Source organism: Triturus cristatus, chromosome 5_2 (genome assembly GCF_964204655.1).
Source record: "Triturus cristatus chromosome 5_2, aTriCri1.1, whole genome shotgun sequence".
NCBI lineage: Eukaryota > Metazoa > Chordata > Amphibia > Caudata > Salamandridae > Triturus > Triturus cristatus.
Window position 1 is genome coordinate 457,149,067 of NC_140588.1, and position 12,693 is coordinate 457,161,759.

Below are 12,693 nucleotides of genomic sequence, written 5' to 3' on the forward strand. Positions count from 1 at the left end.
CATCCTGAGGATTGGAAGCAGGAGAGGTGTGACTTACATATGACAAACAAAAATTAAACTTTCGCCAGGGGGATCCACACAAAATGCCTTAGAACGCATGCATCCTGATGCGCATGCAAAACGTTGTTATCATTATTATAACAGCACCCACCTACTTTTGTTAGTAGTGAGACATGATTTCCTCATGTAGGTAACTTTTAAACAGGGCATTACAAAAGTGTATATCACAATGTAGGTTTGAAACCTGCCTTTTTAAATCAATAATATTTAATCACAAAATATATTAATTTCATTATCTGTCAATTCTCCTTAAATTCGATGTTTTATAACACAAGTAAAACAGATGATTACAAAGACACGCGTAAAATGTTTAGAAATGTTAATCCTATTAAAAAAAATAATCAAAAGAACTATTGTTGCTTTGATTGCTGGAACATAAGTAGCTGTAGTCCAAACTCTGGTCACACAGGCAGCTCTCCGAGCTCCTGCCTGGAAGAGATGATGAATGATGAAATAGCTAGATTTGACCTTTGACATATTATTAACACACCCTGATGGATGTAACCGGCAATAATAAATTAGGTTGCGCTCTAGTACTTCATTCCAATTGGTTGACAAATTCTATGTTATGTGATAGAACAATAATCCATCTGTAACCTTATTATGGTGTCAGGTTCACTGCACTGTAGATAGCGGTCAGCTGCCATTTTGATTATAAACTATGTTTTTTAAGGGTTAATAACTCAACTAGCCTGAATCACAGGAGACTGAGCTCTCGACCTAATATTTTCCGCCCAAATGTCATGATCTATGGTCCCTTCATCTCAGCCCCCATGCAAAGAAAAAGCCTCCTAAATGATGTTTTTTTATCTGCAAAAGTAAGGCAAAGCTCTTTATCGTATGACATAATTGGAAGAAAAAAACAGTGTATATGTAGAAATTATTTTTATGGAGTTTGATATCTCTGCCCCTTACACTTGTAACAATTTAACACTCTGTACAATCATGGCATGTTATTAGTCTGCATGGCTAGGATTTTGCAGATCCATCAATCCGAAGCTAAGTTTCTACCTAAACGTCTGCGGCTCAGTCACTAATGCCTTCTCTGCAGGGATCTGTGTGTTAACTTCATATTCACTGATTCGCCTCTTGGTGGTTCTGCTTAGCCTTTCATGCGTCTTGGTTTGATGAAATGAGTGTCACTGAACGGGCTAAGAGGAAGCATTTGTGCTTTCTGTCGAAAGCACCAAGACACCCGTTGGGCGTGAATGTACAATATGCAAATGTACTTTTCTTTTGGTTAAATCATGCTGTTAAATATAAAATACCTTTCTGGGGAATGCCTCCCAAGATGATGCTTTGTATAATACACTGTCCTCCACTAAAGGGCTGCTCGGCAGCTCATCATGTATCTCACAGTAAAAAAATACTGGACGGATTCATGGCAGATGACCAGTAGGGTTGGTAGTGGAGTGAAGGGTTGGAAGTGGGTTTCAACCAAGACTGGTGACTGATTCCTTTAACTTTCAGTGCTACGAGCCGTAAACTATTTTTTTGTTTTTCCCATCGGTTATTTAGTGTATGTAGCCCAGGGGGCTTGGCTTAAGACAATGGTACAAACTGGTTGTTGTTACAAAAAAAATGGACATTATTTACTGTTATGTTGAGAGCGTTGGTATGGTGCATTTCCACAGTTTGCATGGTTTCGGAATGATCGAGAGGTAGAATAGGACAAGTTATTAAATCACAGAATACCGTAGTAGTCAGAGCAGAGTATTTTTCTATTAATGTGGGGCATTGAACTCACAAATCTCACATGTGAACCCTTAATAATGAGATTTCCTTCAAAGTGCAGGAAGGCCTGCTGGCATGTAGATTCAATATCAGTAGCCAGCTGAGACAACTCCCAACTCAGAATGGCAGGAATTCAGAGGAAGAGGACCCAAAAGGTGGTACCACTGACTAGTCATGATGAGAAGTACCATGAGATGTCAACTTATAGCAAGGAAGGTGGATCCCTAAAGCACTGATAGGACTGCAAGTATAATTTTACTTTTAGGAGAAAACGGTGTATATTCAAGCCACGATTGTCAAGAGTGGCTCGTCTATCTCCATGTGACTCCTCCCTTCCCCCCAATACTTGGGCTTCTCATGCCCCTCTTGTAACCACCTGACAGCTGACTCTCACCTCATCTTTTGATATGCCCAACACCTTTCACCCTTTCTATAATCTGCGCTTGTTTCTCACAGTAAACTAGGTTTACCCCATAGGATCTCCTCTCCAGAGCCAGTCATCAGATGTAAAGCACTCACAAGATCCCCCTCCTCTCACCAATGATTCTTTTGTATACAGCCCCACAACACATGCTTGTGCTTTAGGCGATATCACACACCACGTGCAACCTCAGAGCCGAGTTTGAACTGAGCCCAGCCAAAAGGCAGATACCTGCTTTTACTTCCCTTTCATTGTCACAGGGATCAGCCTCCCCTGAAAAAGATTATCGCCGTAGAACTTTCCTGAAGTCTTTCCTCTCTGTAATTGAAAGGGGTACTAGCTCATTGTCCCTTTTTATTGACCTTTGACTTTGAAAAAAGACATATATATGCTTTAAATTCATTACTCGAAACTCCCTCAGTGTATTGAATTAAAGCGAGTATGAGGTCTTCAAGGATGCTTAAAGAGTAACATATAATGGAATATGTGGGTCTCATCACACAGGCTTACATGTAAATAGTTTCTTTAATGTCTACTAGGAGGGGATTTATCCACTTGCTCTGCTGTTCTTTTATTTGCTAAGAACTAGTCTTAATTTTGGTGGTCTTCTTTGTAAATACATTCCACCACAAATTTGACCATGTTCCAACTACATTTCCAGTGGTAGGAAAAAAAGGGACTGACCCACTACCTCAAGCGTACTGATACTTGCAAAAGGTGAACACAAAGTCGACTTTAAACCTATATTGATTACAATAGGTCATTTGCCAAAATAAATCTGAGCTGTCTGTAGGCATAGCTAGAAAAGCATACGGATATCTGTTAAGTGGTAAGCCCTTAGGCCTGAGTTACCGCTCTGTACTAGCACCAACTAGCTATTTAATCATTGGCCACTTATCTTTTCTCTTGTCTTGATTAACACCCCCCTTGCCGCTTAAGGAGGGACTGCCTTTAATGAGTTGATCAATGATCATCAATGGACCTTGAGAAGGCGCCGACATAAATTCTCCTCCATGTTAATGAAGTCTTAGAACCTGCTGAAATCCAGGGTCTTGTTAAGAGGGACAATAACCCAACAGAAAGAATGTATTTGTTGTTCGATAAACTAGGATTGTAAAAAAGAAACTCGATCATGTATCTCTGGTATAAAGACACAGAACAACTTAAAGACTAATTGGAAAAATCAAATAAGGATGCAGCATAAAATCAAATGCTCAAGATTAGTGAGCAGAGACTACAACCAGACATACTGAGGGATAGAAACACTAAACTAGGCAAATAAGGACCAAACAAAGCTCAGCGTTCCATAGCCATAGGCAGATTAGGAATGCAATGAAGACAAGATTTACTAACAGTGCAACATCAACCTTACTGAAGGGTCTACTTTAGCATCTCATGGACAAGATTGCGTCTTACAAACATATTGCGGCCAAAACATAGCGAACCGAAATATCATGACAGGAGGTATGTTAAGGTAATTGCGGATTTACTTTACTTAACTCCAAATAATATGTACCTTAATAATGCAGGTATATTTTAGGTATGTGGATGCGTAGTTACGAATATTAAATCTATAATTACCTATTTGTACTTCCCTTCACAATGTTTTGGTTTATTCCACCTTATTTTTGTATCCCGAGTTTTCAGCCCTCGATAGTCTGACATACAGTTCTGAAGGGTATACTTCTAGCACTTCGTGGACTAGATTTCGTCATAGAAAAATATTGTGGCCAAAATAGAGGATTACAAGTTTGTGAGTGAATGCAGGTATATGTAGAAAGGTACAAAATTTAGGTAGCTCCTGATATTTGCACTTTGATAATATACATATCTTCAAGATACGTGTACGTAGATTTAAGAATCATAAATCTACAATTACTTATGCATGCTTGCCTTCACAATATTTTAGTGCTTTATATGTAGGCCACAATATTTTGCTATCCCAGTATTTCTTTCCTCAATTTTTGACATGCATCGGCAATGCAGCTCACAGGTTTTCCAAAACTAAGGTCCTGAGTAGGAGTTGTATTGTATTGATAACCTAATTTCTCCTATTTGTGGAAGACACAGTCGAATACAGACTAATCCCCAGTGAAGCTGCCTCCACAATAAGGGTTCCCCAGCATTTAGTTCTCTCTCTTCAAATATGATTATCTCCGGTTGCACCGACTCCAAGTTGGTACCCAAGTTTTGAACAAAAGATGCAGTTCATCCTGGGGGAATACTAAAGTGGCGGACACTACTGCAGCATTTCACAAAATAAGACTCCTAAAATCTCAGTTAAATAGAAAAGAATCAAACACTGCCTGAGCCAGAAAGACTTGATACAGAATGTGGACCCTGCATTACTAGAGCCGTGCATAAAGGATGCCTCATTAAATTATGAAAAAGATACTAAATACAGCCAAGCTCAAGCAATACTTGTTTGTTGAATTAGGTCAATAAAGCTTTGCTGCATTGTATCTTTTGGACGCTGTGAAGTAAAAGGAATGCCTTTAATTGAGCCACAGCATAACATGAGCCACCATGGGGCGTCTGCTATACGCCGGCACCATTCGAACTCTTTGAAACGGACATGTAGGAAGCTCCGGCACGAAGACGTCATCCCTGCCTATGTCCTCACTGCCAAGTCATACTGTCCAGGGCCTATTAGAAATAAGTTGAAGCTTTTGCACCATTAATCATAGGTTCTTGGCCAAGTGTTGAATTGGCTCTGTTTTTCAGATAGTAAATCCTGGTGTTTGAGAAAGTTAATACATTTAACAGGCAGAACTCAGGAATACGTTACCTACATATGGGTCTTATGAGACTTGGTGGCTGCCAAGCGTTGTGTTTTTTACTCTTGGCTTCTATAATGCTGGGTTAGTTGCCAAGGGCTTCTCGGGCTGAAATTTAGTGTTGGTAGCCTCAGCGATGGTCACATCTTTTTAAATGCGCTGGAATCAGAGGTGTCTAATGAAAGACATTTAGCTCATGTCAGTCTGCTGAAGTGGCGCTTACTTGAGGCATACTTATCGTGTACAATGGAAGGGGATGGTAAGGGCCTACGAGGCGCACTCCTTCCCGACAAGTGAAAAGCCTCTTCTCAGAGACCGGAGAATAGCTGGTGATGAGGACCATTCACCTCCATGAGCAGAGCTTATTATCCTCACACTGTGATGAAATGGGGTGTACCCTGGGAAGCCGACATATCCTCACTCCAGACAAGCACTGACATTTCACCCCTAGCCGATTACAGCCAGTGCACGGAGGGAGCAAAAAGGAGCCGTTCTCCGCAACCAACAATAGACCGGCTAATGAGAGAATGTGCGCTCTAAAACTGTCTTTCACTGGCCCTGCTGCCATACTTGGCTGTTTCTAGGCATGTATTCCACACGTTCTTGTCTGCTGTATTACTTAAAAATGTTAGAATTGGTAATTTTAGGATTGGCTGATCCTGGTTTTTAACACTACATACACTAAACCCTTTTATATGTGCTATCAGAATAATAATAATTTTGAAACATATTTTTCCCGAAAATTAGCTGTGAAGCTCTCTAAGAAATAATTCTGATGGGGAACAGCTTAAAAGGTTCAAGTTCTGCAAACCCTTTCAGGATAGGTTTTTTGAGGTTACAAAGCTCTATGAAAGAGTAGTGATTTGAGATTATCATTACGGCCACCTCACCCCTGCCTCAAGGCTATTAACTGGTTCTGCCTCTCAACACGCATCAAGTTCAAAATACTTTGGATCATTAACAAGCCTATCCATTTCAGAAAATTTAACAACCTAGATTGCAACACTTCCTCTGTGTGCAGCTGCACCACAAACCTCATAAAAGTAAACAATTATAGCAAAAAGAAATAAACAGAGAAAACAGACTTACCTACCCCCCTGCGTGGAGAACGAATGCTTCTGATACTGATCCACTGTCTCCTGTCATTCAGGAAAGAAATTGAAGCCTTCCAGTCTCCTTCCCCGGTCTGAGCAGCAGATCTCATTCTCAGCAGCACTCTTGTCTTATTTCAGCACGTTTTGTAAAAGAAAGCTGTCCTTCTGCAACTATCACATACAAGAGCAAAAAGACATTATTTTGTGCTATCAATGAGACTTAATAAAATGATAAAAATTGAGCACTTCTGTCCTAGGAACTGTTTAATTGATTCAAAATTAGTACTTCTGTAATTTATCAATCACACTGTGCTTAAATGTTTTGTATTCTTTAGCCATGGTTGCCATTATTGTAAAGAATAACCACTTCATGTTCTTATTGGTTTCCAGGCCTTCTGCGTTATCGAGTAGCCCGACGTATCCAGACCTTCCCTTCATCAGGATTTCCCCTCACAGAAACCACGGATCCTCTGAGTCTCCTTTCAGCCCTCCTCAGCCGTATATTAACCCTTACATAGACTACATCCGGTCACTGCACAGCAGCCCGTCTCTGTCCATGATCTCGACTGCTCGTGGACTCAGCCCGACTGACAGTGAGTTCACTTTGCCTTCTTGGTACATGTCTGATGCACTGTATATAATTTCCTTGATATCTGCCATATATCTGAGGCTCAGTTCACAAACACAGCCATAAATACGATAAGTCTATGGCTATGCTATTTCTGCATTTGCGTAATTTACAAAAGTTTGCCTATAGTATACATAGGCATTTCCGCCAGATCCAGGTGATCCGTTTGTGTTATCCCCAACCCTAAATATGCATCTTTTCATACTTTATGCACTGGCATGGCTAGTAAATTTACACATTAAATAGTTAATTTCTCATCACATACATTTCCGCTGAAATCAAAAATATTTCCACCCAAACACATAAGGTCAGATTCAAAAAGGAAACCTTTTTGTGTAAGTTAACTTTTTTTTGGTATTCACAAACTAAGATTTAATGGTAAGTTTACGACTGCAAAGACACCACGGTCGGAGCGGCGAATTCTGCACATAAAAAGTTAGGACAGATCTATCTTTTTAAATGTCGAGTTCTGGCCCCGACTGCGGAGTCTCCGCTGCCTTAAATTTATTATTAACCTGTAATTTGTGAATACTAAAAATAATGAAAACTTACACAGAAGTGTAAGTTTACTTTTGTGAATGTTGCCCCAAGAGTCCTTCCTAGATACATCCAGAGACACCTGCATTGATTGGTTTGCTTCATTGACCTGTCTGCACCACTCTCACTTTTCTTCTGAATTTTAACAGCTAAGTATAATAAATGATATCTGTATTTGTGTGAATATCCTCAAAGTGCTTTGTGCTTGTTCACCTAATTTGTACTGCTTCTACCCATTCCTATTCTATACGAGTACACACTTCTATAAATCTCTTAGACTTTACAAGTACATGATTTAAGCACTCTGTGCCTATTTAACACACACATATGTGTGAGTAATTTGTGACTTTGTCTGTGCTTAAGGTGCACTTAATATAGGAAAAGCTTTGGGCATCAGGCCCAATAAGTGTCACAAGTGGAGTAATATACAGTAACATCGTTTAACAAAACAGAAACGCAGCAAGGTTATCGATAACACCCCAGCTGTGTTGTCAAATCTCTGATGGCCCTGCTAGCGTCCATGAGCAGCATGCCTTTCCCTGAGAAGGTCACATATGCAAAACAAGTACCTTTTTTAATTGAAGGCCACAATGTATTAAGGAAGAAACCAAAAAGACTGCTCTGAAAATATGTAAGTTTCCAGCTGAACACCGTTATGCAGCAGTTCTCCTCCTCCGGTTTTAGACATTTTCGTTCGCTTGTAGGAGACAGAATTAAAGTTAGCTGGTAATAGAAAATGTTCAAATTGCGTAGATCGAGTGAATCATTTCTTCCCAGGTTTAGACATTGCCTGAAATAGCGCATGTACGGTCAACTGCAAGACCTTTTGAGAGCGTAAAGGGGTCTTAGAGCCCTTGGTTGAATTCATTGTCACTCCTATTTCCGTGCTTTGTGTTGGTTAGCACATGCTGATTTTATTTCATCTCTGTGTGTTTTCCCCTGTCGGGGCTCATGGCCATAGCACATAGACTGTCCACCCGCTGCTCGACCTTTGACTGCTGCCCTATGTTTAGGTCTCACCTGACCCAGCGCATGCGCTGGTCTGGCGAGACTTATTGAGAGGGCTCCAAAAAGTGCTACCAGGCCAGCCTAGAGCTACAGTGCATGTGCGCGGGCGTGAGCGCCGCGCTTGACCGCGATTACTTTCATTTTAGCGACCGCACGGCCCCTTTGATGTTTGAGCATCACGGCCACTAGGCATAGGCAATAGGTCTCGCTTTTGGGACCTTATAAGTATTTAGTTATGCACTTATAAGGTCCCAAAGCCGAGACCTATTGGCCATGCCAATGCTTGTTTTCTTTTGCAGGAAGCACTCTATAATAGTGAATCTGTTGGCCGCCTGCCTATCTGTCTCCATCCCACTCCCTCTTCTTCTTCAAACACGCTTCACAGTGGCAGAGAAATATATTTTCATGCTGCGCGTGTTCAATATATTTTTCTGAATGCTGTTATTTTGTTTGCATGGAAGATATGTCCTTCTGTGTTGCCTTTGCACTCCGCCTCCCATCCTTTTTCCCTCCATCCGCACTGCATTGGCCACCCCCCTTCCTTCGTCGGGTTCTGTGGGTTTTGACCTCTCTCTCTGTATCTCCGTGTTACTGCTTTAAACATGCTACAGCATAGTTCAGAAAGTTTATTTTCTGATTTGACATCACTTACAGTTTTTGGCATTTGTTGTTTTTGTTTTATTGCAGATAGTGCTTAATTTGAGCCGGTGGTGTCTGGTGCTCAGCACCTGCACTCAATTATCAACACCGCCACTTTTCATGAGCACCAGTTAAGGGCACATCCATTTATGGTAGGCACGGGGAGATTAAGTGGTTTGTCCAGAATCACTGCCCACGCTGAGATTCAAACCTGGCTCCCCAGCTCCGAAGTTGTTAGCTCTGGCCATTATGCCACATACTCATCCCACTTTCATGATTAGTAGGTGGTGTTTTAGGCAGCAGGAGAAACGGGCTGGTGCAAGCTGCCTTCTCACAATAGCCCCAGCACCTATTTCTTTTTTTTTTTACAAATTAACCACTGATTGCAGGCAGGATATTTCTTTGCGTTGCTCTTTCTCACTTCATCGTCTGTGATGCCTTTACCCGCTCCCCACTCCCACCCTCTGCGTGCCTTTGTCCCCCTCCCTCCAATGCTCCTTCCCTCTGTTCATGTTTCCTTTGTCCCCATCCCCCTCACCCTCCATACCGCTGGCTTTTGACCCCGTTTGTCGTATCCCCGTCTTTGTTGGTGTTTCAAACATAGTTGATAAAGTTTATTTTCAGAGTGCGCGAATCACTTACATTTTCTGACTTTTGTTGTTTTAGTTGGATTGCAGACATGATGTTCTTTCACATACATGCCTTCTCTCCGTCCATCTGTCTGTGTTGCCTTTACCCACTTCAGCCCTCTGTCCTGTGTCTTTGGTGCCCTCCCTCTCACCCTCCCTCCATCACCATATCATTCCTTACCATACCATAATACCATACCATATCATACAAAGACAGGCCAGGTACAAGGGGATGCCATCTCATCCCATACCATACAACACTATACTATACAATGATAGGCCATACCATGCAATGAAGGCCATACCATAAAAAACAAAGACTGCCCATCCATACCATACGCTACTATACCATACATACCACTCAATGACACGATATACCATACCATAACCTTACTGTGCAGTGACAAGCCATACTATACTATACAAACACAAGGAATACCATACAATACCATACCCTACCATACATTACATACCACACCATGACCTACTGTACCTTTGTACACCATACGATGCCATACGATATCATACTATATAATGACAGGTCATAAAATACTATACAGTGAAATACCATGCCATAATATAAAATGGCAGGCCACACCATCACATACCAGCGCATACTATACAACGACAGGTCATGTCATACAGACCATACCATAGATTACCATACCATACTATATGATGGGCCAACACAATACAATGACATATCATACTATGCAATGACATACCATAGAATTACAGGCCTTAATGTACCAAATATACAATGACAGCCCATGCCATACAATACTATACTATACAATACTATACAATGGCAGGCCATACGATACCATACATAACTATACAATGACAGGCCATACCATAAAATGCTATATTATGACAGGTCATAACATACCACACTTTACATTGATAGGCCATACCATACCATTCACAATAACGAACCATACTATACCTACATACAGCGACAGGCCAAACCATACTATACAGCATACTATGCTGTACAGCATGGCTAAAAAAACTGACAAAGCCAATAGATCTTGCATAGGCAAGACCTATTGGCTTTGCCAGAACTTGTTTGAACTTTCTACTTTCTTTCTAAACTAATGGCACTCTACCATAAACCTCTCCTTGCAAGCTGAACTTTACCTTTTCAGCCACAGAAAACTGTCCAGTTGTTACTTACACTATTCATACGTTCCCCGTTGTCTTGACATTTTTCAACATGAGTTACTCAATGTAGTCATACAGCAATGAGGTGTTGTGAAATTGCTCTTTCTTTCTACATTTACTTTGTGGTAGTCATTCGGTTTTGTGAGGTATTGTGGCACTTTCCCTCCCTAGGGCTCCAAAGTTTTTTATTGTTGGTTGATTCAGTGGCTACTCTATTTGTTGTGCATACATGACCCTGCGTTATTGTAAAGTTACCCAATTGATTTTAAAAGAACTGCCCATAAACATTTTATTTATATGCAGAAATACATTCTTAAAAATATCTTTAATTTGGAACTCCTGCAAATAAAGCAAATGTCCGAAATATGTCTCAGGCTGCCCGATATTCCATTATGCAAACTGTTTGCTGTTTCATTAGTTTTCCTCTCGTAGATGTGTTTTATTTTACTTCGAAAAGAAAAATCCATTTTTGCTACCAAGCCGTGCATTTATAGTTTATCTTTCTGTCATCACTGTATGTCTTAACAAGTTCTGCTACTTTCCTTATAAAGCATGCAGCCAATGTTATTATTAGTTAACCCAGACACATATGTCAGAACACTCAGGAAGTATTTTAAGTGTGTCTGGAAAGATACCATGAGTCCGCACTACTGTACCGCTGTAAAAAAAAAACTGTGCAAGCAAGGAATGACCTAATGCCATACCTACTTAATTTATTTTAGTCTCCTTACCATTTATTTACATTGGCACACACTCCTACTCAGTTTATCAACCCCTGAACGTGAAGGCACCCCTTAATTTCAAGTCTGCTCTCTTTGTCTACCTATTCCCCCGCAGTTTTCCCTCACTGGTTTGTTGGTTTTTCCATTAATTTACACCCTTGAATACTCCACTCATATGCAAGGAACAAGGCACCTTTGAAGCAATCATTGACAACGCCCATAGGTCTGGCTTTTTCATAATACAGGGTTTAGTGTGCTTAGCTAGAAGAGGTGTACATGGTAGAGGTTGCGCCATGTTTTGCTGCTGTTGTAACACTTAGGCGACTGATACAGGTAATAAAGTTACTCTGATCCTCCAAAGGTGCAGGTAGGTCTGCTGTGGTCACACTGTGAGCCCCAAGCTGCCATACTGCCACAGGCTGCTGCCACATTAAAAGCATCAGCACAGGTAGCAGTGCTGATGTCACACTTAAATATACTGCTGCTCTTTTCTGCCGCTGGTGCAGGAGGTACTGCTGCTGTCATTCTGCAAGCACCCAGTGCAGGCAGTACAGCTGCTGGTACCCTGCAAGCACCAGGTGTGCGTATTACTGTTGGAATCACATTTCAAGCACCTGGTGCAGGGGGCGCTTCTGCAATCACACTATAGGTATTGAGTGGTGCCACACTGCAAACAGCTGGTGCAGGAGGTACTGCTGGTGTCATTCTGCAAGCACCCAGTGCTGGCAGTACTGCTGCTGTCATTCTGCAAGCAACCAGTGCAGGCTGTACAGCTGCTGGTACACTGCAAGTACCAGGTGTGCGTATTACTGTTGGACTCACTGCAAGCACCTGGTGCAGGGGGTGCTTCTGTAATCACACTATAGGTATTGAGTGGTGCCACACTGCAAACAGCTGGTGCAGAAGGTACTGCTGCTGTCATATTGCATGCATCCTGTGCAGGAAGTGCTGCTACTGTCACACTGCAATCACCTGGTGCACGGTACTGCTGCAATCTCGGTATAACTACCCAGTGCTGTCACACTCCACCAGCTGATGCAGAAGGTAGTGCTGCTGTCATACTGCAAGCATCTGGAGCACTGCTAGCACCAGGTGAAACTATTAGTGCTGCAGTCACATTGCAAACAGCTGGTGCAGGTGATGCTTCTGTAATTATACTATAAGTACCCAGTGGAGCCACACTGCAAGCAGCTTGTGCAGAAGGTACTGCTGCTGTCATACTGCAAGCAGTCAGTGCAGGAAGTACTGCTACTGTCACACTGCAAGAAGCAGGTGCAGGA

At 41.6% G+C, this 12,693-nt stretch overlaps 1 protein-coding gene across 2 annotated transcripts in view; it reads left to right on the forward strand.

The window, feature by feature from the left end:
- Positions 1 to 12,693, forward strand: part of GLI3 (GLI family zinc finger 3) — a 363,934-nt gene that overhangs the window by 232,952 nt on the left and 118,289 nt on the right. For both annotated transcript variants that reach the window (XM_085607427.1, XM_085607429.1), the window contains exon 5: positions 6,477 to 6,679. In XM_085607427.1, coding sequence (XP_085463553.1) covers positions 6,477 to 6,679 — 203 coding nt within the window. The remainder of the gene's footprint in view (positions 1 to 6,476; positions 6,680 to 12,693) is intronic.